This window comes from Equus asinus, chromosome 8, assembly GCF_041296235.1.
Source record: "Equus asinus isolate D_3611 breed Donkey chromosome 8, EquAss-T2T_v2, whole genome shotgun sequence".
In the NCBI taxonomy this organism is placed as follows: domain Eukaryota; kingdom Metazoa; phylum Chordata; class Mammalia; order Perissodactyla; family Equidae; genus Equus; species Equus asinus.
The window spans coordinates 97,155,431-97,180,840 of NC_091797.1; the positions used below are offsets into that span (position 1 = coordinate 97,155,431).

At 47.4% G+C, this 25,410-nt stretch overlaps 1 protein-coding gene across 2 annotated transcripts; it reads left to right on the plus strand.

Annotated features, from left to right (window-relative positions):
• Positions 1 to 2,366: 2,366 nt before the first annotated feature.
• LOC106837168 (cationic amino acid transporter 4-like) lies at positions 2,367 to 24,799 on the plus strand. Of its 2 annotated transcripts, none has more exons than XM_070516862.1 (5): positions 2,367 to 2,586; positions 21,771 to 22,792; positions 23,246 to 23,838; positions 24,093 to 24,201; positions 24,327 to 24,799. In XM_070516862.1, the coding sequence occupies exons 2-5, from the start codon at positions 21,811 to 21,813 to the stop codon at positions 24,422 to 24,424; spliced, it is 1,782 nt and encodes a 593-aa protein (XP_070372963.1). In that variant the 5' UTR covers positions 2,367 to 2,586; positions 21,771 to 21,810; the 3' UTR covers positions 24,425 to 24,799. The 2 variants fall into 2 exon arrangements, with proteins under 2 accessions (XP_070372963.1, XP_070372964.1); XM_070516863.1 differs by having other exon boundaries at positions 2,413 to 2,586; positions 24,302 to 24,799.
• Positions 24,800 to 25,410: the final 611 nt, after the last annotated feature.

Sequence of the window (25,410 nt, forward strand, 5' to 3'; positions counted from 1 at the left end):
CCTACCCCATAAATATCCCACAGTCTCTATGTTCATAGAAGGGGATTTGAGGCTCATGCCCTCACTTCCTCACATGGCTGCCCTGTGAGTAAACCCTCTCTCTGCTGCAGTCTTGTCACCTTGGTGTTTGGCTTTCCGGGCAGTGGGCAAAAATGAACCTGGCATGATAATAGTTCTTTGAGCTGAAGAATCACATTTATAAACCACTAACCAAATTGATTCAGAGAAAGAGAAGACACACATTACCAAAATGAGGAATGAAAAAGAGGATGGCACTATTGGTACTAAGATATTGACAGGGTAAAGGAATATTATGAATGACTCTGCACTAATAAATTCAACAACACAGATGAAACGGACAAATTCCTTACACCTACCACTAGAGCTCACTCAAGGAGAGAGAGAACCAGAATAAAAATGAAATAGGCTGTCAAAATGGCCACATCATGACCTAGATCACTTTAAGCATGGGTATTATTTTCCCATCATGCAATTATGGTCACATTACAGTTCAGAAATCTCAAACTACTTCAAATTCTTTCTGATTCCCTAACCCAGCATGGTAATCTCCTGGCTCGTGAGAATGATGGTCTGGAAGCCTAGAAATTCTGCTTCTGGCCTTGTCCTTAGTCAGTGAAAGACAAGGGGCTAATTCACAGCCAATGGGCTAATTCTGGTTCCAAGCAAACTGCAATACCGAGTCAGGAGAAAAATTGCCCTTCGAGGTCAGACGAATTCTCCAGAAGGTTCTCAACTTTGTGAGGAGGCTCTGGGATGCACAAAGTAGGATTTTAATCAAAATTTTTGTTGCTGGGATTTCCAGTGAATTCATCGTGGGACACAAACCCTTCTAACAAAGGGAAAGTACCTGGAATGGCCAACAGTGTCTCAGAAAAGGTCAGTGTAAGTCCTTTTAGGTTAAATTCACACCAACTCATCACCACCTCCCCCTCACCTGAAGTTTCTCAATTTAGTTGGTTCAACTGAGTACTATGAACTCCTAAAATCATATTTAGGCACTTCAACTTGAGAAGATCCTATTATACCAACAAACAATAGCTGAATAGCTCTTCTGAAACTATTAATCATGGTACTTTTCTTTTTTAAGACAAAGCCTTTGCTAAACATAACAGCTCCTGAAAAAGAAATGCACAAATTTCCTCTAATCCAGAAGCTTCCTTTTACCTGTCAGGTAATAGAAGATATTTTTCCTCTACACTTGGAAAATTCACCCCTAAAAATTTTTTTGAGTAGGTTGATTTTGTGGGTGACTGGAATTGGCCACCCCAAGGTATGTCTCTTTGGCATGGGCATTATTTTGGGCTGGTTACTTTTAAAAACTGCAGATATGAGAGAAACTCTGAAAAGTAGAAGTTACCCTTTGTAAAAGACATTTACATTTGTAAAGGAAATCTCCCTCTGTAAAGGTGTCTCCCTCTCTGTACCAGGAAGAAGGGGAGATGACCTTATCTCTAGAAACTCTTATCAATGCAGAAGGCAAGGACTTACATCTGCATATAACCTTATCCTTGCTTACTGTGCTTTTCTGGTAACCTCCCATAACTGACTCCCCCACCCCCAATATCCTCCTTTGCCTTTAGCTGAGGGTGGTATTTAAGGTGAGAGCTTCCACCATTTTGGTGAGTTGCTCAGTTTTCCTGAGTCTCTCCCGTGTATACATAAAGCTTTGTTTAATTTTCTCCTGTTATTCTGTCTCATGTGAATTTAATTCATAGCCCAGCCAGAAGGACCTAGAGTGGGTAGAGGAAATGTCTTCCTCCCCAACAGTTTCATGCTGTGCAATGACCAATAAGAGAAGCCTCAAAACCAACTTTTATGAAAGGAGAACACAGAGGTTAGTGTGAGTTATTATATAGTTACATACTGTTTATGAAGTTTGGATGCTGCCACAGTGATCAGGAGGAGGTCAAAATGGGTGAAGGGGGTCAATTATATGGTGATGGATGGAAACTACACTTTCTGTGGTGCACACGCTGTAGTGTATACAGATGCTGAAGTCTAATGCTGTACCCCTGATTCTCATACAATGTTATAAACCAATGTTACCTCAATAAACATAAAAAAGGAAAGAAGGAAACACTTGCCTAATCTGCAGTCATGAAGATTTAGTACTGATTTCTTCTGAGAGTTTTTTGGGAGTTTAGCTAAACTTCTCCATAACATTGCTGCCTCGGCATCCATTTTGTGTGGCCAAGTCTGCATGGGCCTTGAAGTGACACTAGCCCCTCCTGAGAGTGCACATTCTAGATAACCACCAGCAGAGTCACAAGTACATGTCAGTTCCTGATATGACTCCTGCAACTGCCCTTGTGAGAAGCATTCTCCCCACCTCCCAGGGCCTTGCCACTGTGCGCCCCTTAGATAAGACCCCATGAAGCTTACCAAAAACTTGCTCTTTTTGGTTTGAATTGACGAATGCAGGCTTAGGCAGGAACCCCAAAGCACTCCACCTGTGGACCCCAATGAAGGCATATGCCCCAGGTCCTGCCTTGTTCTCTGGCTGCCCTCTGCCTTAACCTCCTGGTGTGGTCCCTTGAGGTGTGCTGTGCATCTTCTCCAGGACCTGTGAGTAACAAACTTCTCTATTTCAACTCCTTGGCGGTCTTTTGTTGAACCCAGGTTCACCATCCAATACTCCCGGGGCTCTACTTAACAAATGGTAATTTGACAAAGTCACAACGGGTATTATAGGCATACCTCATTTTATTGCACTTTGCAGATATTGCATTTTTTATAAATTGACAATGTAGGGAAGAGGGAGAATTCTTTTCCCCTTCTGGTTCTTATGGCTGCTCCAAGAATTAAAAATGATATAAGGGGGGCCAGCCCAGTGGCGCAGCGGTTAAGTGCACATGTTTTGTTTTGGAGGCCCAGGTTTTGCCAGTTCAGATCCTGGGTGCGGACATGGCACCACTTGACAAGCCATGCTGTGGTAGGCGTCCCACATATAAAGTAGAAGAAGATGGGCACGGATGTTAGCTCAAGGCCAGTCTTCCTCAGTAAAAAGAGGAGGATTGGCAGTAGATGTGAGCTCAGGGCTAAACCTCCAAAAACAAACAAACAAAATGATATAAGGTCTGTTAGGAGGAGCAAATCAAAGTTTAATATGTGTACACAGGGAATTCAAATAAGTGGGAAAAATTCCAAAGACAGGCAAAATGAGGTATATATATCCTTCTGGACGAAGGAGAGGGAGATAGAGACCTGAGACTTCAATGGGGGAGAAGGCAATTCAGGAAGATGAAAAGAGTTCATATTTTGTAAACAAATGTTTGCATTGTCCCATCTACAGACAATGGGACACAAAAGAGATCTTTTGAGAAAACGGCCCTTGCTAGATGCCTTCCCGCTCACCGCACCTAGAATTATCTATGATAAAATTTCCTTACCAGAACAGGTCCTTCTAGCTCAAAATCTTTTGGGTAATTTGGGGGAAGGTCAAATGTTCTTCCAGAGTCTTCTGAGCTTTGATTGTCTTCAGCTTGAAATGACCTACATTCTAGAGTGGCATGTCTTGGGGCTGCCTTCCCTCAACCCCATCAGTTCCTTCCTCTGAAGCTTCCCTGGAAAGTTCACATATTAAATGCTGAGCTGGTGACTGTGGAGAGAGAAAATGAGCTAGTGGCTGGGTGGTAAGAAATCAGCAAAGGGAGAAAAGAACATGGATTAGAATGAGGATGAAGAAGCAGATAGGAAGGGATGGGAATCCATCTCCTCATATGCCACTAAACCTGATCCTGGGAATAAGTCAGTCCAATGAAATGGGTGAGCTTCATTCATCTGATGGAAAATGTGAATCTTCTCTTTACAGATGGAAGTTAGATACCACTTACCCTGTTTGGTTCACATAAAATCAATGTTTTTAAACTGATGATTGCATAAGCTCCTCCTTGCTGGCAGTCGATGTGTCCAGAGCAGGTCAATTGTGGGGGATCACAGAGGCTAGGCTGTTAACCTCTGACTGGAGTGTTTTCAAAGTTCACATGCTGTGGAAGGGGAGGAAGAACTACTCCTATGCCTTCTAGGTCTTTCTGGCTGGTCTAAGAATTAAATTGATGTGAGAAAGAATAACCAAGGAAAATAAAAGTTTAATAACATGTATACATGGGAGAAACCCAGCAAAACTGAGAAACTCATCAAAATGGCAGAAGCCACTACCGTAAATACCATCTTCACCTTAGGACAAAGGAGCTTGTTGGGGGTCATGGTTTGGAACTTTAAATGGGAGGAAGGCAATTTACATGGAGATAGAAAAGCAAATGTTTGATAAATGTTTACTGGGCCTTCTATAGACAGTGTGATGAGAGAGAGAGGGTGAGAGAGAGAGAGAACTTTGATAAAAATGGGCTTAGCGAGGATCCTCCCAGTCTATTACACCCAGAGTTATCTATGGTCATGGCTTTTCCTGGGGACAGGCCTTCTATCTTAAATGTCTTTAGACAGTTAGGGGGGAGGTCAAAGTTTCTTTCAGAGTCTTTTGTCCTTAAAAATAATCAAGCCAAAGATACACATTTTGGGGCAGCCGATTCTGATCTGCCAGAGTGGTGTTGAATACTTGTTCCATCACCATGGAGAGATTTAAGATTGCCTTTTCCAACTCATAATTTCCATGGCTGGGGAATAAGACCCTTGATGCTGAAAAGAATTTGAAGTTGTGATACACAAGCAGATTCTCTATGATTTCTCATGTGACACATTTATGTAGCACAATCTTATGAACAAAGGAGCCCAAGTTTGCAATTTGGCTGGCATTTAGGATGGAGTATCTGGTGACAGAAGGAGCCAGATATTCAAGTCCATGTTATCCTGACCAAGTAGCTGGGAACTATTATGAACTTTTTTGCCACATAAAATAAAAAGGCCATTGTGGTTTATAGGCAAAGTTGGAACTGTACCAGTAGTTCCCAGAGTCTGGAGTGTTCCATGACCTTTGCCACTGGCACTGTTAGTGCCTAAACACCTCCATTTTCCATGTGTTCCTGTCAATTGGGGAGAGCAGAACAGATGCAGAATAGCTGGTACAGGAGGGCTGCAGTCTGATTTTGGCAGCTATAGAGCCTGGTCCTGTCACCTGACCAAGTGAGTCCAGAGTTTGGATCCACCCATATATAGTTTGTGGTATTGGGCAGCTTAACCATACAGGCAGCTGCAATACCCCAAATTGGACGAGAGTGACCATAAACCATCCAGAACATGTGGTGATTGGGAAAATGCTTGTGCCAAAGGGAGTAGTGTTAGAGCCACTTACAATTTCCTTGAGAGGTTTGAAGATGCCACCTGTGGAATCAAACAACAGAGTTTGATCGCAATATTTCCCTACTATGTCACCCAGGAAAGGTCTGGTGTCAGGCTTACTTTCAATGCAAAGGGAACACTTTTCACCTATTATCTTTTTCTGGGTGAGGGACAGTCCTGGAGCTTCTCTAGATGTTTTCTGGAACCCATGTGACTCACAGGAGAAGAGGCAGAGTGATGTCTTTGTTGTGGACAACATACCCTGTCATTCATCCATCTTCTGTACTTAGTCCACCAGGAATTTATATGGAATAGAGACCAGTTCAGATTCTTCATGCTATCTATCTATTGACATAATCAGTAGTCATATTTATCAGTTAGTGTGGCCAGGGTTTGGTAAACTGGCGTATGGGGGTGTTTGGTCTGTGCTCAACCTGGTGAGAAAGAGAGGGTTAGTAAGAGCAAGACACAGATTGGAAAAGAGCCTGTAGCGGAAACTTAAGGAGGGGGAGTGGACAGATAGTGACCAGCACTCTCCGGTCACCTTTCTAAAGAAATGACTAAAAGGAATATATATACTCGTTAATAGGAAAAGGGTTCCTGTTGTTGTGTGTGTATGGGTGTAGGGAACTTTAAAAGCAAGGGGGAAAATAGGCAAAAACTATGTTTCTTGACCCATGATCTTGGGAAAATCTGTCTACTCCATGAGGCCAGCTGCTTCTGGGACCCTCGAATGGCTCCAGAAATTCTTAGTTTAAGGTCTGTGGGGACTGTCTCCCAGTTGTCTTGAGAGTGATGTTTTGGGTCTATTTTGTCGTGGCTTCTGTGGATCCAGGAAGATTTTTCCTTTATTTTGATGGCAGTGTAGGTGGTCAGTAGGACTTCATAAGGTCCTTCCCAGCGAGGTGACAGCACATTTTTTCTTCTAAAGACCTTGATGTACACCTGATCTCCTGGTCCAAAGGCAGACAAGTCTTGTCAGCAGGTGGAGGCCACGCCTCTTTTACCTGTTGATTACATGCTTCAAGTAGACTACTTAAATTTTGTCTTAGCTAGTCAAGGTTCAAATTTTTCACTTGAGTCCCCATAATATTCACCTAACCCAGGAAGGGAAGGTTTAGAGATGCCAGTAGGCATCGGGCATCTAAAAGAAGTCAATCCATGTCTCCTACTTGGATTAACTTGGATCTTTCTTAGGGCCAAGGGAAGAGTTTCTGGCTATTTCAGTCCAGTTTCTTGGCAGACCTTTCCTAAACCCCTTTTCATGTCTAGACTTTTAAGTTCCACTTGCCCTGATGATTAAGGATGATGTGGGGTATGAAATTTTAATGAGTGCCCCAGAGTTTCTTCATGTAAGCGGTTACCTCTGTTGTAAAATGATCCTTGCTCTGATTCAATCCATAAAGGAACACCAGAACTAGTAACAATTGCAGTTGTTAATTTCTGTCCCACTGTTGTGGCCTCTGCACGTCTAGTTGGATAGCACTCAGTGCATCCACTAACCATGCAGACAACAACCAAACAGTGAGAACAGCCTAAAGCTGGGGCAAGGCTGTAAGTCCATTTGGAGTGCTGCACAAGACAGTGCGGGCCAGGGAGGACTTCCTGGGGCACACTGATATCTCCAGAAACTTGGTAAGATTGACAAGTGGTGCACTGGGAAATAATTGAGTCAGAGATTTTGTGGATGCCAGGGAATACCAATTGTCTTTTACTTCCTTGACTGCCCCCCATCTGCACATATGTCCCATTTGGAGGGAGATAAGTTGTAGCCAAAAAGTCAAAGGAAAAAGAGCTACAAGAAGTCCTTTGGCCCAGTGTCTAATCTACCTGATCATTGTTTGGCATCCTTTCATATCCAATTGTCTTTTTCAGATTCTGGCAAATTTGCATGAGAATTAATAATATCAGTCAGGGATAAAGTCAGGTTTAAAAGTTGGATGGAAAAATGGAAATTTGAGAGGGGAGGTGAAGAGCTCATAATAGGGCAGCAATGAAGTGACCGTTAGCAATGAGAGGTCCTGCAGAAGTTAAGAATCCAGGGGATTTCCAGGACTGGTCCCATGGCTGGGTGGTTCAGTTCATGCTCTTTGCTTCAGTGGCCCAGGGATTCACTGGTTTGTATCCTGGGCATGGACATGGCACTGCTCTTCAGGCCATGCTGAGGCAGTGCCCCACATGCCACAACTAGAAGGACCTACAACTAGAATCTACAACTATGTACTGGGGGAGAAGAAGAAGGAAAAGCAAAGAATCCAGTGCATTTCCAAACTCTGCCCACAGCGTGGCAGACTCCAAAGCATATGTGGAGTCCATGTACAGAGTGGCAGTTTTCCCTTGTGCTCATGTGCAGGCTCCAGGGAAAACTATGATCCAGCAGCTTGGGTGATTTTACAGTGGGCAAGGAACAAGCTTTGAGCATTTCATGTGGGGAAACTGTGGCATAACCAGTTATTATGTTTCCCCAGAAACTCCATGTATGGAGCCGTCACAAAACAGAAGTAAGTCTGGGTTGTCTAAAAGGGTGTCTGAGTGATCCTCTCATGGCTTTGAGACCATTTCTAAGTTGCAGGGCAATCATGTGGGATGGAGCGGGGCTCTCCATCATCAGAGAGGGGTAATAAAGTAGCTGGATTCAAGATATTACAGGATGTAAGATGAAGGAAGGGTTAATCAAAAGAGCCTGCTCATAGGTGTCTTTGCCCTGTAGAGAGGTGTGTCCTGTGAACTTGCAAAAAGCAGACACAGCCTGGGAAACACAGAGATGACTGGCAGAGCCTAATGTTAGAGTACTGGCTTTGTCAATCAGGGTGGCAGCTGCAGCCACTGCACATAAGCATGGGGGCATACATGATGTCACAGGGTCTAGCTGGTGTGAGAAATATGCTATAGGACATGTCTGAGAGGCAAAAGACTACCCTAGAATGTGTGCAGCAGCTCCATTATCTTCATGGCAGTATAAATGAAAAGGTTTGTCAAAATTAGGTAAGCACAGCACCAGGGGTGTGGACAAAGGTAATTTTAAGGCTTCACAGGAGTTTCATGGCTCTGAAGGCCAGGAAATAGGCTGTGGGGTGATGTCTTGGAGAAGAGCACACAGAGAGTTAGCAAGGGCTGCAGAATCAGGAATCCACTGGGGCAGTAACCAGCTGCCCCTAGATGTTTACATAGCTGTTTTCTCATTTTGGCGAGAAGGGTGGACAAAGTGGACTCAAGGCATTTGGGGTGAGCCGTTGAATGCCTTGACATGGCTCCTGTCCTGAGTAGGTCCCAGTCGTCTGCACCCACTGAGGTTTAGATCTGGAGGCTTTATGGCCTCGAGCAGCTCGTGCCTTCATGAGAGTGAGGTGTCTGTAAGGGCTCCCTGTTTACTCTGATTACAGAGTAGAAGGTCATCCACATACTGAACAGGAGCGGAGCCTTGAGTGAAGGCTACAGAATCCAGGTGGGCTGTAGGATTGGGGACAATATGAGGGGGACTCACAATATCCCTGAGGAAGGTGAGTCCATGTGAATGGGCTCCCTTTAAGTGTAAATGTAGAATGAATTTGTGAGTCAGGCTGCAGTGGGATTGGAAAGAGAGCTGAGCAAGGTCAACTCCTGTCACCCAGGCTGCACCAGCAGGAACCGAGCTCAGGATGACAGCTGGATCAGGGGCCAAGGATGCTGAGCAATACAGACTCTATGGCTCTGAGGGCTTGTACACATCTATGGATTTGGTTCCCATCTGAGTCAAACTTGCCTTCCCCTGACTGGAAACATTGGAGTATTACAAGGGGAGGAAGTAAGAAGTAGTCCACCCTGTTGCAGAATAGGGTCTGTTATAGATTCAGTTCCTCACTCTGTGTCTCTGCAGAGTGGGTAATGGGCTACTCATGGACACAGTTCATTCTTTGTCTTAGTAATGTGCATGGTAACAATCCTACTTAATTTGCATGTGTAGCCCAGAGACTCTTGGGGACCTATTTAAAGACTCATCCTCTTCAGAAGAATTAAATCAGGATGAGTTTCTAACAAGGAAAGTAGGAGACTTGGGGTTTGTTCTGAGGCAGGGAGATAAAAACACCTTTATTACAATTTCTAGCGGCATTAAATTCACATAACAAACCTCTGCCAAAAAGGTTTGCTGGTGAGCAGTGGGAGACTAGAGAGGCAGGGTGAGTGTTAAGGGGCCTAAAGATGTGGGAGTGGGCTGGGATCCGGGCCATGAAAGAGGCTGTCCAGAGACTCCAACAGCTTGAACAGAATCAGAGGGGACGGGGAGAGATAAACCCTCTGAAGGGAGAGTAGAGAAAGTCACACCAGTGTCACTTAAGAAATCCAGTTCCTGATCCTCTATTTTAAGTTTAGTGGTGGCTCAGGGCAGTGACTGAGAATCAGCTGACCCCATCATTTAAGGGGGAAATGTCCCTCAGGAGGAGAAATATGAGCCTTCTGGGGCTGCTGGGGCCAAGGCGGGTATTTTTTAACTTTCCCTTCTCTTAAGAGCAGGACAATCTCTCTCCAATGCCCTGGTTTCCTGCAAGACCTGCAAGTGTCTGGAGGCGAATAGGGGGCCCTCTGAGTGGCTTCAGTTTCCTCTCACAGTCACAGCTTTGCTTCTCTAAAGATTCAAGTTGTAAAGCTAGAAGAGTTGCTCTTAATTCTTTTTTTCTTTTGCTTTCCTACTGACTATTTTCAAAGAACTGTGTCACAGTCTCCAAATTACAGCTAATGGCTGCCCTGACCAACCAACCACACTATTTGTTGTCGGTGTCGTGATCCAATGTACACACCAGGATAGATGCAGAGAGGGCTGATGGCCACTCTGAGTTTATTATAACCAGCGTTTCAATATAAACACAGCTTACATCTGTTAAACATACACAAAGTGTTCTGGACAAAGTAATTAGCAGATGCCAAGAATTCTTAGTGATTTCTCAAGGAGCCCTCCCTTGGTCTCTGTTTTGATATTATCATGTTTTTGCTATGCTCGTGTATTCTTATCTCAGAGCATGCAAGGCATCCTAGGCAACGGCCCCTCCTGCTCCTAATATCCTGTCTCCATCTGTGCCCTGGGCGGCTGTGCCTGGCTTAGGTTGCCTCCCTCTGGAAATCTTACCCATCTTTGGCTAACCAGCCTTCTCACTTCCAGGTCACATTTTGTTGGCAAGCCTTTTCCAGTGATTATTAACCCTTCCTGTATCAGGGGCGGTTACATTTCCCCCTTTTTTGTTTTTTAAAGCAAGGGAGAAATTTTCCTACTAAACCAGAACTTAGGAGATTCCTGTGCTCTGGGGCTTCCGGGTATAATGCACTGTGCCTTTGAAAAGTTTGTATGAAATGTTCACCAAGGGCTTTTAGATGTTCTGGCTCATTCTGAGTGCATAATTCAATTTTTGATCATTTACTTTTAGGTGGAAACAGCTCTAAAATCACTCCTATTAAACCTTGAGTGTCAGCCTCGAGCAGAGCCACTTCTTAGTCATTTGCAGGAGGGCCTGGGAGAGGGTCTGGCCCTCTATTTCCCCTGTGAGGGGGTTTTCTCCTGGGGGCCCCTGGCCTGTGTGATAACAATAGTGTAATCCTGGGCTGGAAGAACCCCCTTAGCAGCCAGCCACGATCTCTGTGGGTGGGGTTATGAATAGCCACTAACCTTTCTGAGTCCTCTCTAAATTTAGTGGGATCTTCTAACCATGGAGGCAGGAGAGGTTTATAATTTCATAGATGGGCTGTGTCCAGGGGACATGAACTGTCTGCAGCAGAGGTCCAGGGCACATCCACAGTGGACCCTGCACGGACTGCCTGACGCCGGCAGAGCCTGATGACAGAGCCCTGGAAAGCAGGAGGACTTGGAAGGGGCAGGAAACCAGCCTCCCTGCCTTTCCTGGCTGCTTCCACTGAATTCACTTCCTGGCTTCAGCATTTACACCAGTGACCTGTGTGCCCCTAGCTTGGGGGTCATGCCTGAGGGCCCCTGTGAGTCTCCTGAAGAGAGGGCAGTGAAGATGGGCAACTGGATGCTGTCTGGAGAAGTTGGGGTTTTAGGACCTGAGGAGAGTGGCTGAGGAGCTAAGTCTTGAGAAGGGGAGTTGAACCCAGGGGCACAGAGACCCACCAGATCTTCTAGGGGGTCAGGGACAGGGAGCTGGGGGTACAGGGGCGCAGAGGAGGGAGGAGAAGGGGAATTTCCCTTAAATTCGCTTTTTAATCATTGTTCTAAGTCTGACTTCTGTTCTTTCATTTTATTAAGGGATTCCCTAAGGCTAGCCATTATATTTTGGGGTGTTTTCTTTTCAATTTGATCTTCCCATAAATATCAATAAGTCAGCTGCTTGTGAGGAGAGCACTCTCAAATAGTTTTCAAATATAGACGTTTTTCCAATTCAAAGGATCCATCATCTGGCCACTGATGAGGAGGATCTCCATTTGTACATTTATTTCAATAGCAACTTGATCCAATGAATCTTTTTCAGGAAAGATCTGGAGGCAACTTCCCAGGCTGAGAATAAATCTCTACCCTGGATGCAGGAGGCATCCCTGGAGAGGGCACAGATGATGTAGCCGCCGTGATCTAAAGGTTCACTCCCCAAAAGGTCAGAGAGGATAAAGATCTTCTTTGGTCAGGCGATAAGAATGGTGTAGTGAAAACAGTGTCTCCAGGCTCCCATGAGAGCAGGGGATGTCTCCGCTCACAGACCCCCTAATCTGTGACACCAGGCAGGACCTACTGGAATGGGATTTTTCCAGAGCTAACAAGCAGTGAAGGTTGAGATGACAAAGGCCTTCATGGACTAGACCCTTTATGACAAACTCCCCTGAGAGCTTGGCACTGCTGGACAGACAGTGCTCAGGACCCCAGTCTATTTGACTGGGTGTACTCTGTTAATTGCACCTTTTGGATGATGGAGACCAAAGAGAATCTTCTCACTGGTCAAAAAGCCAAGTTTTCAGGACATAGAACAAGATGGGTGGAAAAACCTCATCCATTTTTTTTTCTCATATGCACAATAATAGCTTTAGCTATGCCTTGGGTTTCTCGGAGCCAAACTAACACCTAGGAAGGGTGTGCCATGGAGTTGGGGATTGTGTGTTTTACATTGTACCTCGTTGCACAGAAATTTTCTTGACGTTGTCAGGGGACCTCTTGTCGTCTATCCTGTTCCATGACTAAGGTATCCTAGCATGGGAGTCTTCCTGAGGCAGCAAGTACCCTAATGTCTCTTAACTGCTTAGCCCATACTCACCAGTATTGTGGTATTTTGGCTCCTAAGATATCCCTTAGCAACAGCTTTTACTCACGTGCATATGAACCTACAGCAAAGTTTGTCTAAATCGATACCATTCTGTTGAAAACACAAACTCAGCAGCCTGTCGGGCTGGCCCAGATGACTATCTTATAGAGCCTATGCCTGCATCCTGCCCTATGGTATTTCCTTCTTATGACATATGACACAAAAGACAGAAAAAAAGAAAAATACAGTGACCATCTCTGGGAGGAAAAGCATCAATAAAGCCAACAGTACTCCAACAAATTTACCAGAGTCACTAAACAGCACAGGAAACTAGTTTCCCAAATATTTTCCCCTGCCAATCCAAATTTAGAAAGAGAAAAAATTCTTACCACTTGCTTCCACCAGACTCGGCAGATAGAGACTCTGAGAGGCTGATATGGTCAGAAATCTTCTCTCTTGCCAGACTTCCTCAGGTGACCCAGGATCTCCTCATCTGCATTTGTCCTAGGGAGGAAGCAGTTCTTTGAGCCAGAGAAGGCAGCTTGCCTGCCAGTGTGCCTCCTGCAGGCTACGCCAAAACTGTAGGGGAAGAGGGAGAATTCCTCCCCTTTTCCCTTCTGGTTCTTAAGGCTGGTCAAAGAATTAAAAATGACATAACGCAGGAGAACATCAAACAAAGTTTAATATGTGTACATGGGGAACTCACATAAGCATGAAGTATTCCAAAGACAGTCAGGCAAAATGAGGTAGATATGTCCTTCTGGCTAATGAGAGGGAGATAAAGGTCTGAGACTTCAAAGGGGTAGAAGACAATTTACAGGAAGATGAGAAGAGTTCATATCTGGTAAACAAATGTTTGCATTGTCCTGTCTATACACAATGGGACCTGAAAGAGATCTTTTGATAAAATGGCCCTTGCTAGATGTCTTCCTGCTCACCACACCTAGAATTATCCATGGTAAGAGCTCCTCCTGGGACAGGCCCATATATCTTGAAGTCTTTTGGGCAATTTGGGGGGAGATCAAATGTTCTTGCAGAATCTTCTGTGCCTTGATTGTCTTCAGCTCAAAATAATCTGCACACCAGAGTGGCACATCCTGGGACAGCCTGCCCTGAACCCTGTCAAAGGTTTGTGACAACCCTGCATCGAGGAAGTCTATCAGTGCCATTTTCCCAACAGCATTTGCTCACTTCATGTCTTTGTGTCACATTTTAATAATTCTCACAATGTTTCAAACTTTTTCATTATTATTAGTTTGTTGTGGTGATCTGTGGTCAGTGATGTTTGATGTTAGTACTGTAATTGTTTTGGGTTCCCAGGAACTGTGCCCATATAAGACAGCAAACTCAATTGATAAATGTTGTGTGTGTTCTGGCTGCTCCATGGACTGGACATTCCCCCATCTCTCTCCCTCTCCTCAAGCCTCCCTATTCCCTGAGACACAGCAATATGGAAATTAGGCCAATTAATAACCCTACAATGGCCCGAAGTGTTCAAGTGAAAGGCAAATTCACGTGTCCCACATTTTAAATCAAAAGCTAGAAAGGATTAAGCTTAGTGAGGAAGGCTTGTCAAAGGCCTAGACAGGCCAAAAGTTAGGCCTCTTGTGCCAAACAGTTAGCCAAGCTGTTAATGCAAAAGAAAAGTTCTAGAAGGAAATTAAAAGTGCTGCTCTGGTGAACATACAAATGATAAAAGTGAAACACCCTTATTGCCGATACGGAGAAAGTTTTAGTGGTCTGGATAGAAGATCAAACCAGCCACAACATTCCCTTAAGCCAAAGTCTAATCCAGAGCAAGGTCCTAACTCTCTTCCACTCTATGAAGGCTGAGATGGTGCAGAAGCTACAGAAGAAAAGGCTGAAGCTGGTGGAGGCGGGTTCATGAGTTTAAGGAAAGAAGCAGTTTTCATAACAGAAAAGTGCAAGGGGAAACAGCAAGTGCTGATGTAGAAGATGCAGCAAGTTATCCAGAAGGTCTAGTCGAGATCATTAAGGAAGGTGGCTACTCTAAACAACAGATTGTCAATGTAGATGAAACAGCCTTATATCGGAAGAAGATGCCATCTAGGACTTTCATCGCTAGAGAGGAGAAGTCAGTGCCTGGCTTCAAAGCTTCAAAGGACAGGCTGACTCTCTTGTTAGGGGCTAACGCAGCTGGTGACTTTAAGTTGAAGCCAATGCTCATTTGCCATTCTGAAGATCCTAGGGCCCTTAAGAATTGTGCTGAATCTACTCTGCCTGTGCTCCATAAATGGAACAAAAAGCCTGGATGACAGCACATCTGTTTACAACATGGTTTACTGAATATTTTAAGCCCATTGTGGAGAACTACTGCTCAGAAAAAAGATTGCTTTAAAAATATTACTGCTCTTTCATAATGCACCTGGTTACCAAAGAGCTCTGATGGAGATGTACAACCAGATTAATGTTGTTTTCATGCCTGCTAACACAACATCTATTCTGCAAGATCTGGACAGTCATTTTGATCAAGCATCGAGGAGTAATTTTCACTTTCAAGTCTTATTTTCAAGAAATACATTTCACAAAGCTATGGCTGCCATGGGCAGTGATTCCTCTGATGGATCTGGGAAAAGTAAATTGAAAACCTTCTGGAAAGGGTTCATCATTCTACCTGCCCTTAAGAACATTCATAGGGCTGACCTGGTGGCATAGAGGTTAAGTTCATGCACTCCACTTCAGCAGCCTGTGGTTTACTGGTTCAAACCCGGGGCACAGACCTGTGCACCACTTATCAAGCCATGGTATGACAGGCATCCCACATATAAAGTGGAGGAGGAAGGGCATAGATGTTAGCTCAGGGCCAATCTTCCTCAGCAAAAAGAGGAGGATTGGCGGTGGATGTTAGCTCAGGACCAATCTTCCTAAAATAAATAAATAAGTAAAAAGGACATTCGTGACTCATGGGAAGAAGTCAAAATATCAACATTAACAGGAGTTTGGAAGAAGTTGATTTCAGGCCTCATGGATGACTTTGAGGGGTTCAAGACTCCAGTGGAGGAAGAAACTGCAGCTGTGGTGGGAAGAGCAAGAGAACTAGAATCAGAAGTGCAGCCTGAAGATGTGGCTGAATTGCTGCAACCTCTTGACAAACTTTAATGGATGAGTGTTTGCTCCTGATGGATGAGCAAAGAAAGTGGTTTCTTGAAATGGAAAGTCCTCCTGGTGAAGATGCCATGAAGACTGTTGAAATGACAACAAAGGGTTTAGAATGTTACATAAATTTAGTTGATAAAGCAGTGGCAGGATTTAAGAGGATTGACACCAATTTTGAAAGAAGTTGTACAGTGGGTAAAATTTTATCAAACAGCATCCCTGGCTACCGAGAAATTGTTTGGGAAAGGAAGAGTCAGTCAGTACAGCAAATTTCATTGTCTTATTTTAAGAAGTTGTCACAGCCACCCCAACCTTCAACAATCCCCACCGTGATCAGTCAGAGCCATCAACATCAATGCAGCCCCTCCCCCAGTCAAACATTACGACTCCTTGAAGGCTCACATGATGGTGAGAATTTTTTAGCAATAAGGTATTTTTTAATTAATGTACGTACATTGTTTTCTTTAAATATAATGCTATTGCATGCTTAATAGAGTACACTATAGTTTAAAAGTAACTTTTATATGCACAGGAAAACCAAAAAATTAATGTGACTCACTTTATTGCGACATTCATTTTATTGCAGTGGTCAGTAACTGAACCCGCAATATCTCCAAGGTCTGCCTGTATGGTTTCAGCTCCTAGATTTAGGTCTCTGATCCATTTTGAGTTCATTTTTGCATGGGGTGTGAGGTAGGAGTCTGACTTCATTCATTTGAATGTGGAGATCCAGTTGCAGCACAGTGTGTTCAAAAGACTCTTCCCCCATTGAGTTGTTTTGCATGCTTGTCAAAAATCAATTGGCCATCAAGAGAATGGGAAGACAAGGTATAGACGGGGAAAAAATATTTGTAAAGACATATCTGATAAAGGATTGTTATCCAAAATATGCAAAGAACTCTTAAAAGTCAACAATAAGAGAACAAAGAACCCAATTAAAAATGGGCAAAAGATCTGAACAGACACCTCACCAAAGAAGATGCACAGTTGGCAAATAAGCCTATGAAAAGATGCTCCACATCCTCTGTCATGAGGGAATTGCAAACTAAAACAACGATGAGATGCCAGTACCCACCTGTCAGAGTGGCAGAAATCCAGTACATTGACAACAGCAAATGCTGCTGAGGATGCAGAGCAACAGGGATGCTCATTCACTGCTGGTGGGAATGCAATATGGCACAGCAAGTTTGGAAGACACTTTGGCAGTTTCTTACAAAACTAAACATACTTTTACCATATGATTTAGCAATCACGCTACTTGGCATTTACCCCCATGAGCAAAAACTTATGCCCACACAAAAACCTGCACATGGTTGTTTATAGCAGCTTTATTCATAATCACCAAAACTTGGAAGCAACCAAGATGCCCTTCGGTAGGCGAATGGGTAAATAAACTGTAGTCCATCCAGAGAAGACGTTTTACTCAGCGCTAAAAAGAAATGAGTTGATGGTGTCGGCCCCATGGCTGAGGGATTAAGTTCGCACACTGGGCTGGGGCAGCCCAGTGTTTCACCAGTTTGGATCCTGCGTGCAGACATGGCGTCGCTCATCAGGCCATGTTGAGGTGGCATCCCACATGCCACACCTGGAAGGACCTGCAACTAAGATACACAACTTGGTACTGGGGGGATTTGGGGAGATAAAGCAGAAAAGAAAAAAAAGAAATGAGTTGAGGCTGGCCTGAGGCATAATGCTTAAGTTCACACACTCTGCTTTGGTGGCCCAGGGTTCTGGGTTTGGATCCCAGACACAGACCTACACACCACTCAGCAAGCCATGCTGTGGTGGTGTCCCACATACAAAATAGAGGAAGATTGGTATAGATGTTAGCTCAGGGCAAATCTTCCTCACCAAAAAAAAAAAAAGGAAGTATAAAAAGTGTTAAAAATAAACAAAAATAAAAATAAATGAGATATCAAGCCATGAATAGACATTAGACAACCTTGAATGTGTATAACTAAATGAGAAAAGTCAATCTGAAAAGGCTGCATACTATATGATTTGATTACAACTATAAGACATTGTGGAAAGGCAAAACTGTGGAGACAGTGAGAAGATCAGTGGATGCCAGGGGTTAGTGGGGAGGGAGGGCTGAATAGGTGAAGCACAAAGGATTTTTAGGGCTTACTGTAGTAGTGTGTAGACGTCATCATGCATTTGTCAAAACCCATGGCATGTACAACACCAAGAGTGAGCCCTAATGTAAACCATGGGCTGTTGGTGATAATGATGTGTCAGTGCAGGTTCATCAGTTATAACAAATGTACTAACCTGGTGGGGGATGTTGATAGTAGGGGAGGCTGTGCCTGTTTAGGGGCTGGGAGTATATGGGAACTCTACCTTCCGCTCAATTTTTTTGTGAACCTAAAATTGCTCTAAAAAATAAAGTCTATTTAAAAAAATCAATTGTCCATAAATTTAAAATTAAATATTAAATTATTAAATATTAAGTTAAAAATTAATTGCCCATATTTTTGGACTCTCAATTCTATTCCATTGATCTTTATGTCTAACCTTTTGTCAGTAACACACTGTCTTGATTCCTGTAGCTTTGTAATCTGTTTAGAAATCAGAAAGTGTAAGTGCTCCAACTTTGCTCTTTGTCAAAATTGTTTTGGCTTTTCTGGGTCCCTTGCATCTCCACATGAATTTTTGGAGCAGCTTGATAATTTCTGCAAAATACGCAGTTGGGACCTTGATAGGGATTGCACTGAATCTGAAGACGAATTTGGAGAGTATTGTCATCTTGACAATAGGAAGTTTTCCAGTCCGTGAACATGGAATGTCTTTCCACTTATTTACGTCTTTTAAAAATTTTTTCAATGATGTTTAGTAGTTTTCAGTGTATAAGTTTTGTATTTCTTTTGTTAAATTTATTCTAAGTATGTTTATACATAAATTTATCCTTTTTGATCCTATGTCAGCAGAATTCTTTCCTTAACTTCATTTCTGGGTCGTTCATTGGTAGTCTATAGAAATACAATTGATTTTGTGTATGTGTGTGTGTGAGGAAGATTGGCCTTGAGCTAACATCTGTTGCCAATCTTCCTCTTTTTTCTGCTTGAGGAAGATTATCAAAGAGTTAACATCTGTGCCAATCTTCCTCTATTTTATGTGGGACGCCACCACAGTTTGGCTTGATGAGTGGTGCTATGTCTGCACCCAGGATCCGAACCTGCGAACCTTGGGCCGTCAAAGTGGAGTGAACGAACTTAACCACTATGCCACCAGGCTGAACCCTGCAATTGAGTTTTGTATATTGATCTTGTATCCTGCACCTTTGCTAAACTTGTTTATTAGTTCTAATATTTTTTGTGTGGATTCCTTAGGTTTTTCTCTACATAAGATCATGTCATCTGAGGCTAGAGATAGTTTTTACTCCTCCCTTTCCAATCTGGATTCCTTTCATTTCATGTTCTCACCTAATTGCCATAACCAGAGCCTCCAGTAAAATGTTGGGTACAAGTGGTGAGAGGACCTCCTCATGTTGTTCCTGAGCAAAGGGAAAGCTTTCAGTCTCTCTCCACTGAGCATAGCAGCCGAGGGGTTTTCGTGGATGGTCTTCGTCAGTTTGAGGGCGGTCCCTTCTAGTCCAGGTTTATTGACTGTTTTTTCTGTGTCTGTTGAGAGGATCATGTGGTTTTGTGTTTTGTTCTATAAGTATGGCATATTCCATTGGTTCATTTTCATATGGTAAATCAATATTGCATCCTGGGATAAATCCCACCTGGTCTTTTTTATATGCTGCTGGATTTGATTTGCTGATATTCACTTGAGCAATTCTGCATCTATATCCACGTTCGTCTCTACTTGTCTTTCCTTGTGATGTCTTTTTTGGGTTTGGTGTCAGGGTGCTCCTGGCTGTGTAGGATGAGGTGGGAAGTGTTCTCTCTTCTCCTTGTATTTTTGGCGCTTTCTCTTCACTGCACCTTCATGTGTTGCTCAGTCTAACTGCCTTGCTCACTGGGGTCCAGCAATTGGCCCAGCCACATCTCTGGAAGTTTAGTTTACTGCGTCAACCAAGCTTGGCCATGAGTAGCCAATGGATGTTGGAGCCTGTGAAGGCGGTGTGCTGAGAGCCCCTCTCTGGGTAGATAAAAAGTCGGTGCTCTGAAACCCTGCACTCCAGCTCTCAGGTGGCCATCAGTCAGGCCTTGGGGGAGCGCCTGTTACACAACTGCCCGGGCCTCTTGGTTGGAAATGCATTTTTCTGGATTCCTCTGAAGGTGTTTCAGAACAAGGAACTCTGCTCAGTTATTTTTAGGCCTCACAGGAGCGAGGTGCGGAAGGAGTCACCCCTGCAGGAAGTGGGAGCCCATCTGAGAAGTTCCTCAAGACAACGTCAGCCACATACCAGAAGGGAGCAAGGGGCTGGCTTAGGCAGAGTGCTCCAAGTGGCGCCATGTAGTCTGTGAGTCCACCACCCTATCACCAGCCCACTGAGCCAGACAGCCTGCAGAAGCTCCTAATGTCCTATTCCACAAACCACATAGAAACCTGGAAACATGGAGAGAGTTCTGGGGGAAGAGGATACCTGGTTTGGGTTTTGCTTTGCTTGGATGGATTGTCCTCATTTTGCTGTAAACAAGTTCACACCCTGTGACACCAACCTTTCCACTTTCAAAGGAGTGGGAAGAGCAGAAGGACAAAGACCAATCAGCCCCAGGAATAGATAAGCCTGAGGGGTCTGTGATGGTCACGTGATCAGACACATGATGTGTCCCTGTGATGCAGGGACTGGCATGGAGAAGACGCTCAGTCCACGACACCTCTCACAGATATCCACAAGTGGGAGCTACTGTTAGGGTCTCCCAGGGTCCTCCAGGCTTGACAGGTGTTCCTGGGCTGGGAGGGGCTGCCACTGGTGTCTGAGGGGGCCTAGGGGTACCCCAAGCTGGAGGGCTGGAGGTGGTCCCCAGGGGTCTGCTTGCCTCCTTTCAGGACACTGTCGGTAGCTAGAAGCTCAGAACAGCCAGCGCGAATTCTGCCAATTCACAGAACACTCCCCACAGCTGGGCGCTCCCTCGTCAGTGGGTGAGGGTGGCTTACTGCCATCTCATTGTGCCGGGAGGCCAGGGACTGCCCAGGGCCTCTCAGCCACATTCAGACCCTCATCTTACCAGTGTCTTGCCTGACTCCCGCAGCCCCCACACCTCTCAGGGTCAAGCGGCCTGGGTGGTACCCCGCTGGTGGAGTCCGTGTGTTGGGATGAGGGATCATGTAGGGTGTCAGCAGAAATGTTAAGTGTGTGGGCTCCAGATCCCTCCCAGACCTGGATTTTAGCCTCCACTGGCCTCCCAAGGCCACCCTGGTGACCTGGGCTAGTCAGTTACCTGGTAGCCTGAGCTTCCTCATCTGTGAACCAGGCACAGTCATAGGGCTTCTCTAGAACCTGGTGGGCTCTGGCCTTGACCATGTGAGGTGTGGGTTGGGTGAGCTGACTATGTGTAGGACCATGAGGAAGGGTCCAGTGCTGCATCTGGTGCCCAGGAGTGGGGTGGGCCCTGCGTGCTGAGGGGCAGCGATGGGGACAGCAGGGGAGTCAGAGCAAGTCCTGTGCCGTTGGACTCAGCCAGAGAGGTCATGAAGCCTAGGGTACCTAGGGACAGGGGTGTGGCAAAAGTGACTCTGGCACTCATGAGGCAGCAGTGTGTTGAGGTGGAGGGTGGGGACACAGGGCCTCGGTATTGGTTGCAGGGTCCAGGGTGACCCCACTCCCAGTGGGGTGAAATGATAGACCGAACTGGCGAGGCAGGGGATGGGGCATGAACATCGCTGTCTGAGGTCAGGTGGCCACCTGGGCAAAGCCCAGCACCACAGAGTCACTCTAATCCTGGGTCCTGGAGGCCTGGCCCCATTCTTGGGAAGCCTCGGGTTTCCAATGTGCTCTGGGAACCCAGACCACAGGAGGGGTTCCTAGCCGGGCTCCCTGGGGCTGCCCCCTCCCCACTCTCAGGGCCCCTCCAAAACACCCAGTCCCTTGCCCGGGAGGCAGGCTGAAGGGATCCCCACATTTCCCTGTGGCCTCCTGCCTAGCCTGCTGCGCGGCCCTGAGCCTGCCTCATCCAGCCCTGCAGCTGCCAGTGGTTCCAGGCTTGGGTCCCCAGGGCAGGGTCAGAGCAAGGACTGAAGGCTGGTCAGGACCTGGCTGAACAGCCTCTCACTCCCCTCTGGCCCTCATAGGTACTGGCACCTGGCCTGGCACTCGATTTAGCTGCCCACCATGGCCTGGGGGCTGCTCAGCACTGCCAGCCTGGCGCACTTCTGCCAGAAGCTGAACCGGCTGAAGACACTGGAGGAGCCCACCACAGAGACACTGCCGCAGCGCCGCCTGACCACGCTGGACCTGACCTTTCAAGGTGTGGGTGCCTCCATGGGCTTTGGCCTCTACGTGCTCACAGGCATTGTGGCCAAGTGGATGGCTGGCCCTGCGGTGCTTGTGTCCTTCAGCGTGACCACCATGGCCTCCCTGCTCACAGCCCTCTGCTACGCGGAGCTTGCAGTGCGGGTGCCCTGCAGGGGCTCTGGCTACCTCTTCACCTATGTGTTCCTGGGTGAGCTGTGGGCCTTCCTCATTGGCTGGACTGTGTTCATCCAGTGGCTCATTGGTGGAGCTCTCATGGCCCGCGTCTGGAGCAGCTACCTGGATGCCATGCTTAGCCATCGCATCCGCAGCTTCATCGAGGCCCATGTGGGCATCTGGCAGGTGCCCATCCTGGCCCGGTACCCAGACTTCATGGCTGCTGGCATCATACTTTTGGTGTTGGCTTTCGTCTCCTGTGGAGCTCGTGTCTCTTCCTGGCTCAACCGCACCTTCTCTGCCATCAGCCTGGTCATCATCCTCTTCATCATCAGCCTGGGGTTTGTCCTGGCCCACCCGCACAACTGGAGCACTGAGGAGGGTGGCTTTGCACCCTTCGGAGTCTCTGGCATCATGACTGGTGCCGCCACCTGCTTCTATGCCTTTGCGGGCTTTGCTGCCATTGCTGCCTCCAGCGAGGAGGCCCAGAACCCAAAGCAAGCAGTGCCTATGGCCATCGCCATCTCAGCTGGTCTGGTGGCTGGTAGCAACATCCTCGTCTCCACAGTCCTCACCCTCATGGTGCCCTGGCAAAGCCTGGACACTGACCGGGCACTCGCTGATGCCTTCCACCAGCGGGGCTATAGCTGGGCAGGTGTCATTGTTGCGGCTGGTGCAATCTGTGGTAAGGGGCCCATCCGGACAAGGTGGGAGGGAACAGGTCGGAGGGGCCTCCAGGGAGCACATCTCTATCTGGGCCTGTGCTCCCAGTTGCATCCTGGGCCCAGGAAGGTGCTAATGATTAGACTCTGCACCCAGGCTTGTGGGAAGGGACCTACTCACCGCCCCTCCCAGTTGTACACAGAATGTCAGTTCTGAGCCTGTGCTTCCAGATCCTTCTACACAGAGGGACTCAGCCCTCATCAGATTTTACAGTGGGTCTGTCACCTAAACTGGGATGTCCCATTCCTGGGTGGTGAGGGGGAACAATCCAGAACCCGCATACAATCATGCTCACTCTCAGAGCCCAGAGAAACTCATGCCAGTGATCCCAAGGGGCCACCAATGCCCTGGCCCCAAGCAGCCGCCCCTGTGGGCCTGTCCTCCACGCTGACCAGTCTCCCACTCTCTGCCACAGCCATAACTACTCTCCTGCTCAACATCCTCCTGCTTGTGCCACGCATGGTCTGTGCCATGGCTGCCGATGGGCTCTTCTTCCAGGTGTTTGCCCGCATGCACCCCCGGACACAAGTGCCTGTGGTGAGCCTCCTGGTGTTTGGGGTCCTCATGGCTTTCCTGGCACTGCTGCTGGACCTCCAGGCACTGTTCCAGTTCCTATCCATCGGAACACTGCTGGAACTCACTGTCCTGACTACCAGCATTATTGTGCTACGCTTCCAAAAACCCCGTCCATTCAGTTCTCAGGGCCCAGGAAGCCCTGTGGACACCGAACAGGCCTCAGTCCCTGAGCCTGGGCAGCTGAAACCAGCCCTGAGGCCCTACCTCCGCTTCCTGGGTGGGTGCAGGCCTGGAGCCGCCGTGACTTGGGCGCTCGGTGTCCTGGTGGCCTCGGCCATCACCCTGGACTGCGTGCTGGTCTTCGGGGACTCGGCCCTGCACCTCCCGCCCTGGGGCTACACCCTGCTGCTCCTGCTCAGCTCCGCCACGTTTCTGCTCAGTCTCCTTGTCCTGGGGGCCCACCAGCAACAGCGTCAGCAGGACACCTTTCAGGTACTTCCTCCAGCCAGCGCCCACCACGCTCAGCCCAGCCGGCTCCCTTCACCCCTTCCTCCTCTGCCATGGCAGGATGCACCAGGGCCGCAGGGCGGGGGAGGCCAGTACCCCACACCCCTCTCTCTGCATGGCAGGTGGGCCCTTGTCTCCGGAATCTCCAGAGGCAGAGAAAGGCTCTGTGGACTCCCAAGAAATCAGGCCCTGGGCCAGCAGCCCTTCCCTGCAGCCCAGCCCAGCCCTTGTCCCCTCAGGTTCCCATGGTGCCCCTGACTCCTGCCCTGAGCATCCTCCTCAACATCTTCCTCATGCTGCACCTCAGCCACCTGGCCTGGCTGGGCTTCTTCATCTCTCTGCTGATTGGTGAGTGGGGGCCAGGCTGGGACCCCGGGGGACTACATGGGGATGGCAAGCAGGGAAGCAGAGCTGGGACCTGCCCCTCAGGCTTGTGCCACCCTTGCAGGACTCACAGTGTATTTTGGCTACAGCATCTGGCACAGCAAGGAGAACCAGCGGGAGCGGCCAGGTTGACCGTCCCACACAGCAGCCTGGAGGAGAGGGTGCAGGCCCTGCAGCCCCCAGCTAGACACCAGCTGAGGAGCCTGGTCACACGGAGAAGCCCGCCAGTCCATGAGTACCACAGGGGGCCTGCCTGCCCTCCTCCAACTCCTCGGGAGGCCAGAGGAGCTGGCAGCCCCTCTATCCAGGGCAGTTTGGGGTTGATAGTCTGCCCATGCCAGGGGATCCTCAGGACCTCAGGACCTTAGCCCAGGTGCCAAGCTTCGAGTCTTTGGGAGTGGCCCGTGGCCAGTGCTGGTGTGGTGGACTCTGCCCAGTACCTTCCAGTTTATGACCAAGTCCAGCTACCTGGGCTAGGTGGAGTAGGGCGGGCAGAGAAGAGGCTTGAGTCCCAGGAATCCACAATAATAACTGTTTTGCCAGCCATGTGGCCTGCTGCCATATACTGTGGTGTTTGTGGTACTGTCCTCACCTGCACCCAGGAACCAGATGATTGTCCTTAATCCACAGCAAAGTTGCTGAGGTTCTCTATGGGGAAGGTGCCAACCCTGAGTCAGGGACAGGGCCAGGCCTGGGTCCCAGGGTCCTGCCCTCAAGTCAGTGCCTTCTGCCCAGCTCAGAGGGGAGCTACACACAGCAGGCACAGAGGGGTCCATGAACGGATGGGGCCAAGCACCTCCCAGTGTCCTCTCTTGTTCCCTCGGGGGAAGATCGAGAGAGCAGAGCCTGGACCCCAAGGAAGCCGCCTAGAAAGGGCAGTGGAGTCCCAGGTTCCCTCGATTTCCAATGGCTCCCAGAGAGCAGGGCATGTCCTGAGGCCTGCCCCGGAAGGAGAGGCCCACTGCATGGGCACACGCATCTCTCAGGCACAGGCCCACATGGCACACACGGTCCCCTGGGCATGCACCCACATGCAGACTGAGGCAGCAGCTGTTTCCCAGGTCAGGGCTGCCCACAGCTTCCAGTGGTCTCTCTCTCTGATGCCCTCTCAGGGCTTTGTGACAAAGGCTTGGGATGGGACAAATGTGGGCAGGTGGGTGTACAAGCGCCTAG

Bases quoted from the DNA above. Each gene is read 5' to 3' on its own strand.
- LOC106837168 (XM_070516862.1), top strand. From the start codon at position 21,811: ATGGCCTGGGGGCTGCTCAGCACTGCCAGCCTGGCGCACTTCTGCCAG. The intron at 22,793-23,245 runs GTAAGGGGCCCA...TCTCTGCCACAG, and splicing joins TGCGGCTGGTGCAATCTGTG to CCATAACTACTCTCCTGCTC. The intron at 24,202-24,326 runs GTGAGTGGGGGC...TTTTGGCTACAG, and splicing joins CTTCATCTCTCTGCTGATTG to CATCTGGCACAGCAAGGAGA.